At 43.8% G+C, this 22,649-nt stretch overlaps 1 protein-coding gene and 1 pseudogene across 1 annotated transcript; one reads left to right on the top strand and one right to left on the bottom strand.

Moving 5' to 3' along the window:
* Positions 1-22,649, bottom strand: part of LOC135886303 (olfactory receptor 12D1-like) — a 33,904-nt pseudogene that overhangs the window by 5,928 nt on the left and 5,327 nt on the right.
* LOC135886570 (olfactory receptor 226-like) lies at positions 6,904-9,027 on the top strand. Its single transcript, XM_065414322.1, has 2 exons — positions 6,904-7,830; positions 9,022-9,027. The coding sequence occupies exons 1-2, from the start codon at positions 6,904-6,906 to the stop codon at positions 9,025-9,027; spliced, it is 933 nt and encodes a 310-aa protein (XP_065270394.1).

The following is a 22,649-nucleotide window of genomic DNA, read 5'->3' as shown; positions in this document are numbered from 1 at the left end:
GGGTAACTAGTCACTGCACTGTGTATGTGCCCTGCTGCTGGACCTGCCCCCGCCTCTGTAGCCTGCTAAAGGTGACTGTCCTGTCCAATTACCAAGCCCCTTCCCCCCCTGCAGACAGACTCTCCTTCAAAACAGCATGACTGAAACAGTAATGAACAGAAACGTATTTTTTATTAACAACCACACATGAAACTGGGGGCTGAAACTTGGACGGGGGCTTGGGTGAGGCTGCCAGGAAAGGACTTTTCAAATTTTGGGGAATGACAGCCTTCTGGTGCTTGAGCAGTCTGCAGGGGTGGAGTGAGAGTTTTCACGGACTCTTCCGCCCCTCCTTCTTCGGACTTTGGGCGAGGGGGGTATGGGACTTGGTGGCGGGGGAGTGCGGTTACTGATAGACTGCAGCGGGGCTCTGTCCTCCTGCCTCCGTTCCTGCAGAACATCAACAAGGCGCCGGAGCGTGTCCGTTTGCTCCCTCAGAAGTCCAAGCAGCGTTTGAGTCGCCTGCTGGTCTTCCTGCCGCCACCTCTCCTCACGTTCCATGTGTGTCCGGTGCATTTGGGACAAATTCTCCCTCCACTGTTTATGCTGTGCTGCCTGGGCTCGGGAGCAGCCCATTAGTTCTGAGAACATGTCCTCTCACGTCTTCTTCTTCCTCCGCCTAATGTGCGCTAGCCTCTGGGAGTGTGTTGCCAGGCTGGGTTGGGAGACAGTTGCAGATGTGGCTGTGGGAATGAGGAAAAGGCAGTGAATTCCTCCGAAAGATAAATGTAGTTGTGAATCAAGAACATAGTCTTTCTCTGTGAACAAGACCATGAACCACACCTATCACATGCGCACTGAGGACAAGGCCGAATTTTCGAACCTCGCCTTCAGTGCCTGGGCTTTTGCACTGCCAATCTGGGAACCGGGGCAGGACACGGTACTCTCTGTAGCAGGCAAACATGGTAAGCCGTAGACTTGTGGCAGATTAAAACTTTAGGAGTACCACTGGCCACCTTTCACATTGAAAGCACTGCCAGTCTGTGCTGCCAGCAATCGGCCAAGCAGTAACTCTGGCCCTGTCCCACCCCCTCGGCGCGGGAACGTCTCGTACTTCGGAGGACCAAGTAAAGCCGCTCTCCCCAGGAACCTGATGAGCAGGCTATCCCATTACTTGCAGGAGAGCTTTGTGGAGATGTCCGTGGAGGACTACTGCTCTATCCCCGGACATATAGACAGGATTTTCGTCTAGCTGCAGTAGCAGGGACTAAAGAGTGGAGCAGCTTGGGCAGCACAATCATGCACAACCGGACACTGTTTGATTTTTTTATAAATAGATGTTACTGATTACTTAAGCGCCCAGGGGGAAGAAATCATGAATCACAGATTGTTCTTAGTCTTAATATTCAAGTTTTGTAAAAAATAAAGGTTTATATGTTTAAAGCACGTACTGCTTGATCCTTCCCCTGAATCTGTGTCCGGGTTAAATGCTGGGGAGGGTTGGTAGGGGATCTCTGTAAGGGTGATGAAGAGCTCCTGGCTGTCGGGGAAATCAGCTTGGTAAGCGCTGTCGACTGCCTCGTCCTCCTCATCTCCTTCCTCATCTTCCCCGTCCGCTAACATGTCCGAGGAACCGGCCCTGGACAATATCCCATCCTCAGAGTCCACGGTCAGTGGTGGGGTAGTGGTGGCGGTCGCACCAAGGATGGAATGCAGTGCCTCGTAGAAACGGGATGTGTGGGGCTGGGATCCGGAGCGTCCGTTTGCCTGTTTGGTCTTCTGGTAGCCTTGTCTCAGCTCCTTGATTTTCACGCGGCACTGCGTTGCATCCCGGCTGTATCCTCTCTCTGCCATGGCTTTAGAGATCTTCTCATAGATCTTTGCGTTCCATCTTTTGGAGCGCAGCTCGGAAAGCACGGACTCATCGCCCCACACAGCGATGAGATCCAAGACTTCCCGATCAGTCCATGCTGGGGCCCTCTTTCTATTCTGGGATTGCACGGCCATCTCGGCTGGAGAGCTCTGCATCGTTGCCAGTGCTGCTGAGCTCGCCACGCTGTCCAAACAGGAAATGAGATTCAAACTGCCCAGACAGGAAAAGGAATTCAAATTTTCCCGGGCCTTTTCCTGTGTGGCTGGTCAGAGCATCCGAGCTCGGACTGCTGTCCAGAGCGTCAACAGAGTGGTGCACTGTGGGATAGCTCCCGGAGCTATTACCGTCGATTTCCATCCACACCAAGCCTAATTCGATATGGCCATGTCGAATTTAGCGCTACTCCCCTCGTTGGGGAGGAGTACAGAAGTCGAATTTAAGAGCCCTCTATGTCGAACTAAATAGCCTCGTGGTGTGGACGGGTGCAGGGTTAATTCGATGTAACGGCGCTAAATTTGACATAAACGCCTAGTGTAGACCAGGCCTAAGAGACTGTCAAATAAGGGTATTTTTTTCCCTTCTAAAACTCTTTCCAGCTAAAGAAAAAGGGAACAAATGATACTGTCAAAATGAAAGCCTTACTTAATGCTTAATGCCTAAAATGATTTTTCCTTCTTTTCTGTACATTTAATAAAAGGCTAAAAGGAATTTTAATGTATTTTTTTGCCATTGTACAAAGCAGGCTAACGTATCTATGCCAAACTCTGGACCTTGTTTAACATTGGATGGGTGACAAAGAGTTATGTTACACTCTTTGGCCCATTTATTTTATCTACATTAATACAACAGGCCCCAACTGAGTTTTGGACACCATTGTGCTAGGCACTGCACAAATTTGTAGTAAGAGACTGTCTCTGACTTGGAGAGCTTACAATGTAAATAGATAAGGCAGATGAAAAGTAGGAGGGGAAACAAAATGACTTGCATAAGATCATTGACAGACCCAGGACTAGAACCTGGATCTCTTGATGCTTAGACCCAGTCAGCATTTATTAGACCAATTCCTCCAGCTGGCTCTAAGTCTAGTGTTACAGCTAGCATACTTCACAACCTTAACTCTGCTTCCCCTCAAGCCACTCCTCTCTACACATATGTTTCCCAAACTGCCCTGCTCCCAACACCACCCATTTCAGGTGTTTCGTCTAGTGTTGTTTTGTTTTGAGAGGTGTTCGGTTAGGTAAAGGGAGTGACGGGACTCTGATATCTCCAGAAGCAAGTTGGGATTTTATGAAGAGAAACCAAAAAAAAAAAAAAAAAAACTACACCAGAAAATTCAAGGGCATAGAAACAAACAGTGTATGAAATGACACCTGGAGAGGCCTTCTACTTTTAGAGAAAAACTGGATTGTATATCTTATTTTAAGCCCATTTAATAACACAACACTAACTATGGAACCTGTATCAGGCACTTCCATAATATCAGAAATGATACGGAGAATTGTTTATTTCTTGGACTCTACATAGAACTGATGACGCATCAGGAATGCCATAGAGGAGCCTATGAACTTCCATCTCTGGGTGATGCATCATTAACTGGTTATTACATGAAATAGAAAATATATTTGAGGGGGGAAAAGATGAATCACCCAAAGAAGGGAGGAAGAAGGAAAGAGTTAAAACTGATAATGTAGAGGTAAATAAAGCAAAATAACCAACAGATGTGGTGCATTTAAAAGGAAATCCGTTGAAAAAATGTCCACACGTCTCCTCACTCTAAGCCCCAAAGCAAGGACATGTCTGGGAACGGAAGTCCTCTGTCTCCATCTAATGGTGAGATCAGTGATTGGGCTCCAGCGCCCACTTTCCCCATGGAAAGCCCCAACCCCTGGGCACATCCCAGCACTTCCTCACCTGGCTGCTGCCTTGCAAACCTGCTTTGTGCATATTGACAACTGCTGGATAATGCCAACATTTAGCTGGCAACCGAGAGAGCTGCTAATAAGCGGAATCTACTGTACATTGAAATCAATGGGAGTTAGGCACCTCTATACCTTCAAAAATCTGGCCCGTAGGAACTTAGATGTCCTGATAAATACTAGCAGACTGAAAACCGACATATTTGTGAATAACAAATCAGGCTGGGATTATCAAAACTGTCGGAGTTAAGTGCCTGAATCTCATTGAAATTTAGTTGGGTACCTAACTCCCTTAGGCTCCTTTGCAAATCCCAGCCTCAATGATTTGGATCAAAGCTCCTTCCTTCTGACCACACACCTTCCATTAGGGAAGGGGGGCTGTATGGTGGGGGCTGGTTAATGGAGGCAGTGGCAGAGGGATCTCCCCGCCTCCCCCAGTGCTCAACTCTCTGGGAGATGTGATCCGAGCATCTGTGTCTTTTACCACCCACCAGGAGTTGTTTTTCCTGGCTCCACTCAACAAGCAGCTCCGGCTACACTGCTCTCTGCCTCTTCCTCCAAGCAGAGCAGTGGCCATGCAAGCAGGCAGCCAGGAGAGGTTGAGGAGAGGGTCTGAAGTGGATCCACAGAGGAGCAGCCCCCAGCAGAGGCTCCCTGTGGGTGTGAATCTTTGGAAACTTGTTAGCACCACAAGCGAAGGCTCCCGGGGTGGAATCCTGGCCCTGTTGAAGTCAGTGGGAGTTTTGTAATTGACATCAACTGGGCTGTGAATTAGGCCTCGAGGGCCACTGGAAGATGGGGAGGAGTCGACCCTGCCCAGCTTAAATCAGTCCGTAAGGAGAGCTCACCCAATCTTGTCTATGCAGCACTGCGGGGGACTACCACTCCCCTAGCCCGACCCAACTCCAGGTCTCTGTTTGTTTTTTCTCCAAAGGATATTTTCCTCCCTCCTTATTTTTTTTGTCCTGATCAATTATTTGGATCAAACATCGGGGAACAAACAGCTATTTTGGGGTATCATCTGTCTTCACCTCCTATTCTCAAGTAGGTAGCATTTGTTTGCAATACATCCATTAGTGAGTTTCTTTCTTTCTTTCTTTCTTTCTTTCTTTCTTTCTTTCTTTCTTTCTTTCTTTCTTTCTTTCTCACCATATTGCTTTTTTTGCTCATTCACCATTTCAAAATGTATTTTTCTCTTTCTTTTGGTTTTATGCTTTCTTTCTTTTCCTCTTTCTTCCTTTCACAATTTCTTTCTTTCTTGTTTTCTTGCTTTTGTGCTTTTGCTCTTTCCTCTGCACATCTTGCAGAGAATTCAATGGGAAACTCACAAAAAGAACCTTGTGATTCAATTAGGTCGGGCAAGAGAAATAACACGCTCAAATTATTATTTCTTTCATCCTTTCATTCATTTCTTTTTTAAAAATGATTTCACTAACAATTTAAATCATTGCCTTTTTTGTTCTGATTTGGGACAGAAAACAAAATCTCAAATTTGTTCACCGGATGGAAAATCTATTTTCTGACCAGCTCTCCATAAAGCACCCATCACCTTTAAAAATATTGACCATGAATGTCTGATCCTTGTTTGAATCATACAGGGTTGTTGGCCTCAGTGGGTATATTTACACTGCAATGAAAGAGCTGTGGCTGGCCTGGGTCAGGTCTTATGAGGCTTGGGCTGGGGGCACTATACAATTGAAGTGTAGATGTTTGGGCTCAGGCTGGAGCCTGGGGTCTGAGATCTCAGAGCCCAGTTCTGCAGCCTGAGTCCTGCAAGCCTGCCTCATGATTTTTTTAATTGTAGTGTTGACATTCTCAGTGATATCTGATAGATTCATAGCGTTAAATCCTGGCTCTGTTCAAGACACAGGAAGTTCTGCAGTTGGCTGCAATGGGACCAAAATTTCATCCAGAGATTTTGAACCATTATGGTCATTTAGTCTAACCTGCAGCCAGCCAAAAACAATAGGTTTGAGTGGGAAGGAACAACCTGTGCTTATCAATGGGGTGTTAGCTCCAAGTCGTGCTGTTTGGGGTCTGTGCCCCACCACGAGTGTCTGTATGTGGCAAAAAGGGGAAAATGGCCTAGCCCACTCCAGCTGCTGGGGTAGGTATTCAGGGGACACCTTAGCTGCCATCTTCCCCTCTCCACGAAGGGGGCTAGAAGTGGGACCCTGCTACTTTCTTTGGGAGCCAGGAGATGTAGGTTCCATTCCCACCTGCAACACTGATCAGCTCTATGACCTTGTTCAAGTCTTTTTTTCCTTCCGACCTATATAGATGGGGGGATTTTAGGGGAAGGGGCAGTCTCTTACTATATGTCTGTGCAGGACCAGAACAACAGGGTCCTCATTTTTGTTAGTGGCCTCTAAGTGCTACTGAATTACAATAATAATAATAAATAATAATAATAATCCTGGTTGAGATTTTCCAAGATGCCTAGGGAACTTAGATGCTCAGATCAGTCATTTAAATTGGTATTGGGTATCCAAACATCCTAGCTGGCTTTGAAGAGCTCAGAAGATCCACGTCCAAGACAGGAATTATTTTTAGAGATGGTCAAAAAATGCTCAAACATAATGAATGTTATGTTAATTTCCTGGGTTTGAAATGGAGCCATTTTTCATTTGTTTCTGAAAATACTTGTGTTATATTTTAATCAACATGGTTCTCGACATTTGTCTTAATTTTTATTTTCATTTCCCCAAAAGCCAGTTTTCATTTAGTAAAAAAAATTTGAGGATCATCTCAATTAAAAGTAATCTTGTGGAGAAATTTCATGAACAAAGGAAACATGTTGACAATTATTCATGAACAATTTCAGTATAGGAAAAAAAGGCCAATTGCTTTACCTTGGGCTAGATTTTCAAAGGTGTTTTCAAACCCTAAAGATAAAAATAAGTGCTCACTGGGATTTTTAATAGCAACTAGGTGTCTAGCTCCAATTGATTTCCATGGGAGTTAGGCACCTAGGCCCAGATTTTTAAAGACATTCAAAATTAATAGGTGCTGTCAAATAGATGATTTTGAAAATCCCTGTGACAAAGCCATCAATACTGTGTTGACATGCAGTCACATTTCTAACACCTGTGTCTCTCCTCCAGATTGAATAACAACAGTGCCAAGACCTCCAGCATGCACTGGGCCAACCAAAGTCATGTGACCGAGTTCATTCTGGTGGGTTTCCCTGGCATCCTGGAGCTGCAGCTCCTGCTCTTCTTGATGTTCCTTCTAGCCTATGCACTGACAGTGATAGAGAATACGGTGATCATCATGCTAATCTGGGCCAACGTCCCACTCCACAAGCCCATGTACCTCTTCCTGGGGAATCTCTCTTTCCTGGAGATCTGGTACGTCTCAGTCACGGTGCCCAAGATGCTATTGAGCTTTGTAACAAAAAGGAAAAGCATCTCCTTTATTGCGTGTATGGCCCAGCTCTACTTCTTCCTGGCCTTGGCCTGCACTGAGTGTGTCCTCCTGGCCGTCATGGCCTACGACCGCTACGTGGCCATCTGCAACCCGCTGCGCTACTCAGCCATCATGAGCCAGACTCTCTGCATCCGCCTGGTGGCTGGGTCCTGGCTGAGTGGCTTTCTCATCTCCATGTGGAAGGTCCTCTTCATCTCGCGTCTGACCTTCTGTGGGGCCAACATCATCAATCACTTCTTCTGCGACGTGTCACCGCTGCTCAACCTGGCCTGCACCGACATGTCACTGGCAGCACTTGTGGACTTCCTGCTGGCCCTGCTCATTCTCCTGGGGCCTCTCTCCATTACTGTGGCCTCTTACATCTGCATCATCTCTACGGTTGTGCGCATCCCCTCAGCCAAGGGGCGTCACAAGGCCTTTTCTACATGTGCCTCCCACTTGCTGGTGGTCACCATCTTCTATGCTTCCTCCCTCTTCATCTATGCCAGACCTCGGGCCATAAGTTCCTTTGACTCCAACAAGCTGGTGTCCGTCATCTACACAGTTCTGACACCCCTCTTCAACCCAGTCATCTATTGCCTGAGGAACGAGGAGTTCAAGGACACCCTGAGGAAAACAATGCATGGCATAAAAGTCTTCTCCTTGTCTGGGACTTTCCAAGATGGCCTAAGGGATTCCCATTCTTTAACTCACTAATATCCTGTGGCAATGAGTTCCACAGGTCAGAATGATTTTTATCTATTAGACTTTCATCAGACCACAGTGAATTCCATTTAATGGACCTATGATATCATTCTTGAGGGCTACGGTGGTCTGGGATTTCAAAGAGGGGCTAAGGTAATAGGTGCCTAATGCCCATTCTTTAACTCAATACCAGTTCAGATAAATTTAACCTGCATTGAAATATTATGGTTTCTTGAACTGAACTGAAATTATTTGTTTCATGTCTGGTGGGCCAGATTTTTAAAGGTGACTAATGGTATTTTAAAAATCCATTGAAATGAGTGTGAATCGGGCACATAGATATCCAGCTTCTTGTCCACTGTAACCCCTAGGTCCTTTTCTGCAGAACTGCTGCCTAGCCATTCGGTCCCTAGTCTGTAGCAGTTCATAAGATTCTTCCATCCTAAGTGCAGGACTCTGCACTTGTCCTTCTTGAACCTCATCAGTTTTCTTTTGGCCCAATCCTCTAATTTGTCTAGGCCCCTCTGTATATAGGTCTGTCGCATCTTACGCTGGGGTTACGTTCCGTAGTCAGCGTGTAAAGCGAAAATCGCGTATAGTCAAAATTACATTGAGTGTAATGGCGGGCGGAATCGCCCGCACTACGGGTACAGTATTAAAATTTTTATTTTTCTCTTTTTTTTTCTTTTTGCTGACTGCGTAAAGCTGAAATTGCACATGTTAAATACACGGAAGATGCGATAGACCTATGCTATCCCTACCCTCCAGCGTATCTACTCCTCTCAGTTTAGTGTCATCTGCAAACTTGCTGAGAGTGCAGTCCACGCCATGCTCCAGATCATTAATGAAGATATTGAACAAAACCGGCTCTAGGACCAACCTTTGGGGCACTCTGCTTGATACCAGCTGCCAATTAGAAATGGAACCATTGGTCACTATCTGTTGATCCTGACAATCTAGCCAGCTTTCTATTCACCATATAGTCCATTCATCCAGCCCATACTTCTTTAACTTGGCGGCAAGAATATTGAGGGAGACCGTATCAAAAGCTTTCCTAAAGTCAAGGAATAACACATCCACTGCTTTCCCCTCATCCACAGACCCAGTTAGCTCCTCATAGAAGGCAATTAGATTAGTCAGGCATGACTTGCCCTTGGTGAATCCATACTGACGGTTCCTGATCACTTTCCTCTCCTCTAAGTGCTTCAAAATTGATTCCTTGAGGACCTGCTCCATGATTTTTCCAGGGACTGAGGTGAGGCTGACTGGCCTGTAGTTCCCCAGATCCTCCTTCTTCCCTTTTTTAAAGAAGGGCACTACATTAGCCTTTTTCCAGTCATCTGGGACCTCCCCCGATCACCAAAGATAATGGCCAATGGCTCTGCAATCACATCCGCCAACTCCTTTAGCACCCTCAGATGCAGCGCATCCAGCCCCATGGATTTGTGGTCATCCAGCATTTCTAAATAGACCCGCACCACTTCTTTCTCCACAGAGGGCTGGTCACCTCCTCCCCATGCTGTGCTGCCCAGTGCAGTAGTCTGGGAGCTGACCTTGTTCGTGAAGACAGAGGCAAAAAAAGCATTGAGTACATTAGCTTTTTTCACATCCTCTGTCATTAAGTTGCCTCCCTCATTCAGTAAGGGGACCACACTTTCCTTGACTTTCTTCTTGTTGCTAACATACCTGAAGAAACCCTTCTTGTTACTCTTAACATCTCTTCCTAGCTGCAACTCCAAGTGTGATTTGGCCTTCCTGATTTCACTCCTGCATGCCTGAGCAATATTTTTATACTCCTTCCTGGTCATTTGTCCAATCTTCCACTTCTTGGAAGCTTCTTTTTTTCTGTTTAAGATCAGCAAGGATTTCACTGTTAAGCCAAGCTGGTTGCCTGCCATATTTACTATTCTTTCTACACATCGGGATGGTTTGTTCTTGCAACCTCAATAAGGATTCTTTAAAATACGGACAGCTTTCCTGGACTCCTTTGCCCCTCATGTTATTCTCCCAGGGGATCCTGCCCATCAGTTCCCTGAGGGAGTCAAAGTCTGCTTTTCTGAAGTCCAGGGTCTGTATTCTGCTGCTCTCCTTTCTTCCTTGTGTCAGGATCCTGAACTCGACCATCTCATGGTCACCGCCTCCCAGGTTCCCATCCACTTTTGCTTCCCTACTAATTCTTCCCGGTTTGTGAGCAGCAAGTCAAGAAGAGCTCTGTCCCTAGTTGGTTCCTCCAGCACTTGCACGAGGAAATTGTCCCCTACACTTTCCAAAAACTTCCTGGATGTCTGTGCACCGCTGTATTGCTCTCCCAGCAGATATCAGGGAGATTGCAGACCCTGGTTCTCATGGGAGACTTTAATCTAGTAACTTCTGTTAGTTGCAGGAAGAAAGCCTGATCCACCTCACCCCCCTGGTCTGGTGGTCTATAGCAGACTCCCATCACGACATCACCCTTGTTGTTCACACTTCTAAACTTAATCCAGAGACTCTCAGGTTTTTCTGAAGTTTCATACCGGAGCTCTGAGCAGTCATACTCCTCTCTTACGTACAATGCAACTCCCCCAGCTTTTCTGCCCTGCCAGTCCTTCCTGAGCAGTTTATATCCATCCATGACAGTACTCCAGTCATATGAGTTATCCCACCAAGTCTCTGTTATTCCAATTACATCATAGTTCCTTGACTGTACCAGGACTTCCAGTTCTCCCTGCTTGTTTCCCAGGCTTCTTGCATTTATGTATAGACACTTAAGATAACTCGCTGATCGTTCCGCTTTCTCAGTATGAGACAGGAGTCCTCCACAAACGTTTTCCTGGCAGGACAGAAATTTTGATATTGACTGAGCTCTAATTCAGACCATGGTGGATGCCCCCACCCACAAACATGTACACTCCTAATTCAGATGAGATATTACACTACTGCAGATAGCCATCTCTGAGGTAGTCTGGTGACCAGGCTATGCAGTGAGTGTCTCAAGGCTAGGGATTTTCAAAACTGAACTAAATCATGGTAAATAAATGAGGTAAATAAAAACTTGTCATCAACATTTTTCAAAGGGAAAAAAACCTCACCTCCTGCTCAGCTCTTTGAATTAATCAAAGTGTAGGCTGCATAGCCACTGTTTTTTTTTTTTTTTAAATTAGGGCTGGCCCATAGGTAGTAGATAGTGGGGAATACACAGGAGACCTCCACACCACCAGGGGCACTAGATAGCCCACATTGTGGAACTTGGGAAGGGCCGTGATCTCAACCTCATGTCTATTCTTTTCCAGATGAAACTCAGCAGCCTGCTCAGGAGGGGAGTGCATGCGGACCCTCCAAAGCAGAGGCCTAGGGGGCACATCTGAGCACTGTCTGAAAAGGAAATCTGCCTTCCCATACGCTAAGTGGGTGCATTGATTTCTAGCACAGATGTTCATCAGGCATATTTAAGTAATACTGGCCCATCACCGTTGCGCCTTGTAAAGCCAAGATTTGGCAATTTATTCAGCCCCCTCCCCTGTGATGTTAAGTGACTTTATCTCCATTGCACAGCTGGGTAAACTGAGGCACAGATCAGGAAAGTGACCTAGCCAAGGACACACAGCCACGAGTGCTCATCAGTGACAAGTGGCTTATATGTAGGCTTGACAGCATTCAATGTGTTTATTTATATATATATAATTTTGACAAATAATATCAATGTTTATTTTTTATATTTATCCATTCAAATTTCCACAGCTGTGCAAATTTATAATGTTTGAGCATTTTTAAATTTTTGCATTGGTTTAAATATTCAGTTGCAGGGGGCTTTTCACTGCAAGAGGGGACATTTAGGTTAGATAGGAAGAAAACATTCTGATTATAAGGGTAGTGAAGCTCTGGAACAGGATTCCAAGGGAGGCTGTGGAATCACTGGAGATTTTTAAGATCACATTGGACAAACACCTGTCGGGGATGATCTAGGTTTGTTTGCCCCTGTCTCAGTGGACTTGAGTAGATGACCTCTCAGGGTCCCTTCTGGTTTGACATTTCTATGATTCTATGAAATTATGGTGGGAAACACAATAATTTTTTATTGACAGTCGATGCAGAGATTTAAAAATTGTATAACCATTAAAACACGCCTTATCAACATCATATGTCAAAATATACAATGTAAATATCCTTCAATCAAACACAAATAAGTTCTCAAGAAGCATTTTTCTTGCTTCGCTGATCTCTAAATTGCGATTATTATCAATTTAGATATCTGTAGGTCAGTTTGTGTGTGTATACAGTAAAACTGACATTTAATGAAACAATAAAAATCAAATCCTTCCCAGCCCGAACGTGAACTGAATTGCTGCGCTTCTGGCCACTCCTTTGGTGTAGAAGGGCTAACAACACAATTAGCATTTTGGGTGTTTGCTCACTCATGCCAATATCAATCCAGAGTAACTTTCACACATCAAACATAAGTCTTCGTTTTCAAGGCCCTCTGTGGCCTCTCCCCACCTGACTGATCATCTCTCATTCACTATCAGGAGGTTGACTCCCTCCTCGGATTGGCCTGCCATGCCTGCCTCCATAACCCACTCGTTACATTTTCAGTCTTTCCCCCTTGCTGCCCCTCATGCCGGGAGGAGCTCCCCACAAATATCCACAAACCTACCACATTAGCCTCCTTCCCATCCCTCCATAAAATCCCCTGTACCATGATACCTACAAAAAGTTTGTCAACAGTTAAGCCGTTGACAACCTAATAATACTGCCGATCACAGTGACCAATATTGTCTCTTTGCTTCCTTGCACCCTCTGCCCCCATCTGTCTCTATCTGTTTTCTCTTGTCTTATACCAAGATAGTAGCTATTTGGGGCAGAGAACATTAGAGACCTGCGTGGATACAAAATTTGTATTTGCATCTGATCCATGATCCGCATACATGATCTGCGGCTATCTACATCTGCAGATGCAGATATGCACAGATATAGAGAGGATGTCCACATATTTGCAGGGCTCTAGAGATCATCTTTTTGTTATGTATCTGTACAGTGCCCAGCACTATGAAGTTTCTCAGTGATTCTGCATTAATAATTATTATAGTTATAATAATAAAACCCTTTGAGGCAGGGTCAGATATATGTTTGCACAGATGCTGGCACAATGAGGCATTCACTCGGTAGCCTCTAGGTGCAAATAATCACAAAGACAAGGGAATTATTCCTGATTCACACCAGTGCAATTGAGGTCCAAAACTAGCCCCAAAACAGTCTTTTGCTCGCACTGTCAACAGAAAAGTTTTGGGAGGCAAGACTCCCAAAACACGTCCTCTACTCTCAGCCTCAACCATGCTCAGAGATGCCATGGTGGTCACAGGAAATGCTACAAAGATGCACTGAAAGTGTATCTTAAGAAAACTGATGTGGACATCACAAGCTGGGAAAAGCAAGCCACCAACCTACCACAATGGCACCATATCGTCGATTAGGTAGTGGCCTGCTTCAAGGAGAAGCGCCTTGTCTTCAAAGCTGAAAAGAGAGAGAGGAGGAAGGAAAAATAAATAACTTTCTCCCAGCAGGCTGCTGGCCTGCCACAAAATGTCTGTACCTACTGCGGTTCCAGGATCTGAATCATCTCAGGACCCACATATAAATCCGTGGTAGAGAACATCCTTGAATCGAGGGATCGCCAATCAATCATCAACAGAAGAGCCATTGAATGAATGCACCATGCAAAATGGACCCCCTAGAAGTGATCCATACAGGAAAATATGTATGATACCTTATAGTGATAGGGGCAAAACCCCAAGTTTTGGATCCTGGTTTGTAATTAAAGCCCATTAATATATTTAGGCAGATGTTTTCAAGGCCACCTAATGTGTGTGGATACTCAACATGAGAGCTACACCCAGTCCAGATTCACTAAGGCCAGATTTTTAAAAGTCTTTAGGTGCCTAACTCTCAGTGGGAGCTGAAATAAATGAGATTTAGGTGCCTAAATACCTGTAACAATCTCCCAGTAGAAATGAGTTTCGCCAGCAGAAACTGCTGCAGACCTTAGTAGAAACCTTCTCCTGTTCTCCACATTGTAGTCAGGGCCATGGCTCCATCTTCGTGGTTGCCAATATAACTCATAGAGCGAGATTTTGAGTTCAATTAAAACTTTTATCCAAAGTTTCTAGATTTCCTGGAAACATTTTGGGTTGCTCAGAGGAACACCGGACACCCCAAAATGTTGTGAATTTTATTTAGTTTCTTGGCAATATTTAAACAAAAATGTTCAGTTATCAGTTTTGGGCTTGTTATATTTATTTGACAAATAGTCCAAGGTTTGTGAAAATGAAGAAGAAAGGAGTCATTTATGTTTCTAGTGGACCACCCCTCTTCCATTTTCTAACAAGGTTTCAGTAACACATGTTGTTTAGGTCATCCAGGGGGAGTTGAACCTAAGACCTTGAGTGCTAAAGGAAAGATAGAGCTAAAAGAAAAGCTTTGCTCTAGTACATCTTCAATAGACTCATGGTCTCACCTGTGGACCAACCAAGAGTGGAGGTCAAAGACCTGTACTGTGCAAGTATGAATTACACTTAGTCTAGGTGAGAACTTGGGGAGATGCTGAGCAGTGGCACTGGACAGCACAGGCAGGGAGGTAGAGAAATTGCTGTACTGACATGAACTAAATAATCATCGGAACACCACTGTGAATAATTGGCTAGGAAGAATGATCTAAAAGTAGAAAAAAAATGTTATGTTTAAATAATTGTGATCATCTCCCAAGGGATCCCATTCAGAGAATTATATCCCTCTCGTGCCTGGAACATCAGTTGAAATAGCAGCGTCTCACGTACAATCAACAGTGTAATACTGGCTTGTCCCTTGCTAAGAGCTAGAAATACTCCAGTTCTCAATTAGACTAGATAAAATGATAGCAAGTGTCAGGAGAATTTAGATACCTTAACATAGCATAAGACAGACAGAGAGTTAAAAATGAGTCTTTCTTTAAAGAAAATGCTAGTTAACCTATGAAGAATCTAGACGTTATTGCACTTGCTATTATTGCTAATAATAATCTTCATAACACTATTTTATGGCTCTTTCAGATATCTAATAAGAAACACTTCATCTGAGACCTTCCGTAGTATTTTTTGTTCCAGCTGAATAGCTGATATTGCTTCTACACCTTCTGGGATTTCAACACTCTGCTAAGGTGAATATTGAATCTTTTACTATCATTGTAAAATAGTGGTCTTTGTATTTGCTCTTTGCTTTGTGGCTTTCCAAACAAGCCCCTTTGTGCTTTTTCCCAAGCTGCCCCTCACACAGTGGAGTCTATCCTCATAATCAGCCACAAAGCTACCTCATTATCCACCTGCAAATCCCTCCTTGAAACTCTCCTTTGCTGTGATGCCAAAGAAAAACTTAATAGTGGCGTGGTTGCTGATGTCCTCACATCACTGCCAGTCATTCTGACCTGGACTGTCTCATTGTCTTCTTGTACTCCACCATCTATCCATCCATCTCCATCTGTTGACTCTTTGTTTCCTTGTACTCTCCCATCTATTGGTCTCCAACTTTTGTCCCATGTAATTGTAAGCTCTTTGGGGCAGGGACTATCTTTCTGTTCTGTGTTTGTACAGTGGTCCATGACTAGATTTACTATCCTAGGCACTACCACAAAAACAAGAAATTTCTCTTTCTTTCTTTCTTTCTTTCTTTCTTTCTTTCTTTCTTTCTTTCTTTCTTTCTTTCTTTCTTTCTTTCTTTCTTTCTTTCTTTCTTTCTTAAAACCATGCTCTAGTTTAAGCACAAGTTATTGAGACTAGTGGAGGAATCATAGGCAAACTCTCTGCCCTGTGTTATACAGCAGTGGCTCTCAACCTTTCCAGACTACTGTACCACTTTCAGGAGTCTGATTTGTCTTGCGTTCCCCCAAATTAGAGGATTGGGCCAAAAGAAACCTGATGAGGTTCAACAAGGACAAGTGCAGAGTCCTGCACTTAGGATGGAAGAATCCCATGCACTGCTACAGACTAGGGACCGAATGGCTAGGCAGCAGTTCTGCAGAAAAGGACCTAGGGGTTACAGTGGATTAGAGGCGGAATATGAGTTGACAGTGTGCCCTTGTTACCAAGAAGGCTAACCGCATTTTGGGCTGTATAAGTAGGGGCATTGCCAGCAGATCGAGGGACGTGATCGTTCCCCTCTATTCGACATTGGTAAGGCCTCATCTGGAGTACTGTGTCCAGTTTTGGGCCCCACACTACAAGAAGGATGTGGAAAAATTGGAAAGAGTCCAGCGGAGGGCAACAAAAATGATTAGGGGGCTGGAGGACATGACTTATGGGGAGAGGCTGAGGGAACTGGGGTTGTTTAGTCTGCAGAAGAGAAGAATGAGGGGGGATTTGATAGCTGCTTTCAACTACCTGAAAGGGGGTTCCAAAGAGGATGGATCTAGACTGTTCTCAGTGGTACCTGATGACAGAACAAGGAGTAATGGTCTCAAGTTGCAGTGGGGGAGGTTTAGGTTGGATATTAGGAAAAACTTTTTCACTAGAAGGGTGGTGAAGCACTGGAATGGGTTACCTAGGGAGGTGGTGGAATCTCTTTCCTTAGAGGTTTTTAAGGACAGGCTTGACAAAGCCCTGGCTGGGATGATTTAGTTGGGAATTGGTCCTGCTTTGAGCAGGGTGTTGGATTAGATAACCTCCTGAGGTCCCTTCCAACCCTGCTATTCTATGATTCTAAGTTTCACCAAACTTAAAAAAGACACACTTACAAAATCAGACATAAAAGTACAAAAGTGTTCCAGCACACTATTACTGAAAAGTTGCTGACTTTCTCATTTTTACCTTATAATAAATCAATTGAACTATAAAGACTGTATTTACATTTCAGTGTATAGTAACAGAGCAGGTTAAACAAGTCATTTTCTGTATGAAATTTTAGTTTGTACTGATTTTGCTAGTGCTTTTTATGTAACCTGTTCTAAAACTAGGCAAATATCTAGATGAGTTGATGTACCCCCTGGAAGATCTCTGCATACCCCCAGGGGTACACATACCCCTGGTTGAGAACCACTGTTATACAGCAGGTCAGACTAGATGTTTTAATGTTCCCTTCTGGCCTGAAAATGTAGGAATCTTTGAATCGATGTGCAAACTCATAGCCGCAATTGGGTGTAAGCAAGACAATTCAGTGAAGAGAGCAATCAAATCTCAAAGATAAGCTGTTTCTTCTGTATGTGTGCAGGGTGAGACTGAACAATGCTCACTCCTGCTGGCAAACACTTGCCTATAATGAATCCTATTGACATCCAATGGACTATCAATTTACGTGCTGACTAATGTAATGGGTAAGGGTGGCACTGCTGGGCTCTGTGTCCTTGATCCCCTTTCCACTGAGCCAGCAGCAGAGTCTTCCCTAGGAACACTGCAAAGTAACCTAGTGGAGCTAGGCACCAAACACCCATTGAAATCAGTTCCTAACTCCCTTAGCCTTCTTTGAAAATCCCAGCATTAAATATGCTTCATATTTGGTAAGAGAAAGTTGCATGTTCCAATGGAGGTATTTCCTGATCTTATATCGCAATTCATTGCTCATAAACCTCTTTTTCCTCTGCTTTATGATCTTTTCTGCCTTTGTCTTCTTCTTATGCTGATTATTCCCCTTCTCTTTCTTCTCCCTCCCCACCATTCCTTCACCTCCTCCCTCTTCTGCCTTTCTTTATGTCTATTAGTGCTTCCTTTTCTTTTTTCATCTTCATTTCCTTTGTTCCCCCTCTGTAGCTCCCTCACCTTCTCCCTCTTCCCCATCCTTTCCACCCTTATCTCCACAGCTGTGAAAGGATGAGGACATGGGCTTCTCCAGCATGCCCATCATCCTGGGCTTCTCCAGCATGCCACATCTCCAGGACTTGTTCTTCATCTTGATCCTGGCTACCTATGTCCTGACAGTGACTGCCAATCTGGTCATTATCTGAGTGGTGAAGGTCAACCAACACCTGCACCACCCCATGTATTATTTCCTGTGCAGCTTCTCCTTTCTGGAGATCTTATGTACCACCTCCACTGCGCCCAAGATGCTGGAGAGCTTAGTGGAAGTTAGGAGCACTATCTCTGTGGCTGGCTGCATAGCCCAGCTCTACCTTTTCTTCGCCCTGGGCTCCACCCAGTGTTTCCTCCTGGCCATTATGGCCTACGACTGCTACCTGGCCATCTGTCACCCACTGCGGTACCTGGCCATGATGACCATGTGGATCTGCACCAGACTGATGGGGTGGTCTTGCTGGGTGGCTTCCTAGCCCCCTTGCTGCCCATTATCTTCATCTCCTGGCTCTCATTCTGTGGGCCCGAGGAGCTCCAACACTACTTCTGTGATGCGGGGCCCTTGCTGAGGCGGTCCTGAGGCGACGTCTCCCTCAGCTCCACCCTGGTCTTGGTGCTGGCCTCCTCTGTCATCCTCAGATCCTGTCTGCTGACCATAGTCTCCTATGGCCACATCATTGTTACTATCCTGCGCATCCCCTCAACAACAGGGCAGCAGAAGGCTTTCTCCACCTGTGCCTCACACCTGGCTGTGGTGGTGGTCTACTACGGCATGGCCTTCTTCATTTATATCCGTCCCATTCCCCGCTCCTCCTCAGAGCTGGACAAGGTGGTGTTGTTCTTCTATGTTGTGATCACTCCGCTCCTCAACCCCATGATTTACAGCCTGAGGATGAAGGAGGTGAAAGACGCCATGAAGAAGGGGCTGACAAGGAACACAGTCAAGAGCTGGCGGGCCTTCAGCATGATGTGTGGGTAGGAGTGGGGATCACAACAAGGAGGAAGTGGGGTGTGCCAAATCTATCTGTATGTCTGCCTGCATGTCTATCTGATTTCCCTTCTTCCTGTTTTCTTTCTTTCTTTCTTTTCTTTCCAATGGCCCCGATCCTTCAAAAATTTCCACGTGTCTAACTTTACTCATGTGAGTAAACTCTTTGCCTTCAGTTATGAATTTCATCTCGGGTATCTATCTATCTATCTATCTATCTATCTATCTATCTATCTATCTATCTATCTATCTATCTATCTATTTCTTTTATTTATTTATTTAAATGTGTTACTATGACTTGGTGGATTTATTTTCACCCAAGTGTTAAAAATGGCCTCTGATAAATGATGTTTATTCAATAGTATTTCTGTAATCATTTAAGTTCTGTGTAGTCATGAAGTCAGTAAAAGGACGCACAATTTTACTCAAGAGTAGTTTCATTGACCAGTGAATACATTTGTTGCATTTTTGAGCATATGTTTCACTATATCAATTAAATAATTTAATAATAATAATAATATAGGGATCGTCTCTTTATATGCATGTTTCCACTGAAGGTGGTAAACCTTTGGGTTTTCCAGTTGTGGATTTTTTTTCTATATAAAAATCTGAATGTACATGTTTATCTATTTATGTTTTTCATACTAGGACTTATTTTTCATGGGTATGTTTTAGGTTTTATTTAAAACGAAAGAATTCCTGTCTACATTTTCTTTTTGGTTACAATTTTCAATTCAGGATGCTGTGCTCCAGGTACCTCTTGAGGCTAATTGGCAGAGGGTACGCGGGGTGCATGGAGATTTATGGGGATACCCTGATTCGGATATACTTAATTATTCAATAAAGGGTGGCATGTGAATTTCACCAAATGAAATTAATAGGCAGCAGGTTTAAAACAACCAAAAGGAAGTATTTCTTGACACAATGCACAGTCAACCTGTGGAAACCTTTGCCAGAGGATGTTGTGAAGACTATAACAGGGTTCAAAAATAATTATATAAATTCATGGAGGCTAGGTCTATTAATGGCTATTAGCCAAGATGGGCAGGGATGGTGTCCCTAGCCTCTGTTTGCCAGAAGCTGGGAATGGGCGATAGGGGATGGCTCACTCGATGATTTCCTATTCTCTTCATTCCCTCTGAAGCACCTGACATTGGCCACTGTCAGAAGACGGGATACTGGGCTAGATGGACCTTTGGTCTGACCCAGTATTGCCATTCTTATGTTCTTATGTCTCTACTGACAGCCAGTAGCCCACTGATCATCATAATCACTGTAAAATGTACATACGGACAATATTTAAGGAGTTATGTACCTATACTGAAATTTATGTTCTTAAGGTATGGGAGTTAAGGCAGGTCATAAGGAGGTGAGTGTGGAGTTTGCAGTGTTATATTTCTGGAGCCAGCACAGCAGGAGACAGACAGACACAGAGGGAAGTAATGGAAACCCAGCTGTTTTCTGTGCTAATTTTATTGTTCCAGGGACAGAACTGTAACTAATACTGAAGTGAGACTTTGCACTGGGGAGGGAAGAGTGCTCAAACATTGAAAAGGACAGGACACCATATTCCTCCACCCTACTTTAAAAAAACTTTCTAAACACATATACATTATTGTTTACATGGCTAACAATAAACACTCTATAAAGTAACTAAGAGTTGCAGGTGGACTATGGCAGACTCTTAAATTTCAAGAGATTATTCTGCCCTGGACTAGCAATTTACTACATAAAAATATGGATATTCAGGCACACAACTGCTTTGTAGACTCTCTTGCAGTAACATGGAGATAATGGTGTGGTAGTGTCCTGAACAACAGGAACTGTTGATGGTTAGGAATCAACTGGATTTGGTATAGAATCAGCTGGTCCCGGTACAAAAATTTCTTCCACCAAGTCATTAAATTAGGAGTTGTACCATAAGGAGGTTCGATCTGAGAAACAGAAATCCTACTCTAACATCCTTAGATGCTGGTACTAGTCTTGGCTTCAACTGGTCCATATGTCATTTCTGTAAAATACCATTGGATAATTTCACCATGAATGAAACAGGTCCCGTTTCACTCCATAATGGTAGCTGCAAGTCCACACTAAGTCTCCAACTTGGAAAGAACAATGATGAGTCTCATGTTGTTGATTAATTTAGGATTTGACTACACATGAGGCAATATCAGGACATACCAGGTCTCAACAGGCACACAAAGAGCACTTCAAGAAAAGAGTTGCAGGTGACTCTTGGGGTGTTCCTGTAGATTAGTAGGGTGTTCCTGTAGACTAGCAAGACATTGTGGTGTCTGCTGATGACTTAGCATAGACTTATTAGCTTTTAAGACGTGCTTAAGTGTTTGTAGAAAACATTCCACTTCTCCATTTGTAGAAGGATGGTACAGAGCTGAGCATATGTATTGAATTCCATTTGAAGCTGGGGACTTCTGAAATTTTTCAGAACAGAATTGAATTGCATTGTCACTCACCAACTGTAATGGTAAACCAAATTGGCTAAAGAAGGTATCAGTCATTGCAGTTACAGACACATCAAAGATGCTCCCAGCTTTGCCTCTGGGATGCCCAGCTAGTAAGAACCCCATTCATCTAGTCTAATGAGACCTCACAGGACATGCACAGCTACACCTCTTCCTTGCATTGGCTTCCTACCTTAATTAGCAGGGAGGCAATTATTAACCATGCTCTAACACATCCCTGTAGACCCAGTGCGCTGACTGGGCTTAGGGCCAAGAAAATCCTTCACATAATGAAACACCGAGAAAAAAAATGGCTTCTGATTTTATTCTTTCACAGCTTGGTTCCCACCTAAGAAAAGACAGCAGAGAGACGAATCTCTGTTAGCATGCCTGCTTAATACACTAGGTGAAAGCAAGGGGAATAATCACAATACAAACACAAGCCTATTGTCTTTATTATTAATAAATTGGCCACATATTACAACAATAGTTTACTTTTATAGTCTTATTGTTGCCCAGTTTATGAGTATCCATGATGATCAGAAATTGGCCTGTATGCATACACCTATTGTCATATAGCGATAATAATAATTGGAATTGTGCTGTCTCTCTGGATGGAATTTTCAAAAGTGCCTAAGGGAGTTAGGCACTTTACTCCATTGTGATGCATTAGGAGTTGGGTGTTTTACCTGAAAATCCCTGACTTGTGGAATTTCACCCAAAGTGATATCAAATGCATGTATTAGATAAAGTGACTCAGTTGAAGAAACAAAAATTTTCCTCTAAACTCTTTCCATTCTACCAATCTTAGGCGTCTGTCTGGGAACTATAATAGTTTATATTTAGGCTCAGAATGATTTGAATTTTTTTAGTAAAAGTCGATTTCACCACATACACACAAACTGATGTAAGGTCTGAATGGAAAATTTACAATCCATCAAATATGATTATCCTAGTTAAATCTATGTGCCATCTTTATAGCTAAAGTAATGAATATATATTTGTATCTCAAACGTGTCTGTTCTTGTCTGACATCTCACAAATAGATTTACAACAAGGCTAGATAGCTATGTGTTGATGGCCCGTTGAGTATACTTCACTCTAACAATGGGCCATAGAAGAAACTCATCCCACCCAGATAGCTCTCCCTGAGGATGCCTCAGACACTGACCACCACCCTGTGATTCAGCCAACTATGTAAAGACATGTGATATGCTCATGTGACTCTGGACACCATCTTGCTAGAGTAACTTTCCAAAAACAGGGGCTGTTGGCTGTGTTTGGAACAGTAATTTTCCACGCACATGGCAGAGGATATAAACAAACACCTGAGACATCTCCATTTTCTCTTTATTTCCTGTTTCATTTCCCTGGACCAGATTTCTACCAAGTAAGATCTAAAGAAGTTCTCATGACCCCCAATCTGTTTGGGTGATTCCAGAGAGACTTTAGTAAACTAGCAGTTTATTCCATTACTGCTGTAATCCTGAATTATGAACACTGAAAATGACTTGTATGTATATGATCCTTTCACCA

This window comes from Emys orbicularis, chromosome 12 (genome assembly GCF_028017835.1).
Source record: "Emys orbicularis isolate rEmyOrb1 chromosome 12, rEmyOrb1.hap1, whole genome shotgun sequence".
NCBI lineage: Eukaryota > Metazoa > Chordata > Testudines > Emydidae > Emys > Emys orbicularis.
The sequence above is the reverse complement of the archived record's forward strand: the minus strand, read 5'-3'. Positions and strand labels throughout refer to the sequence as shown.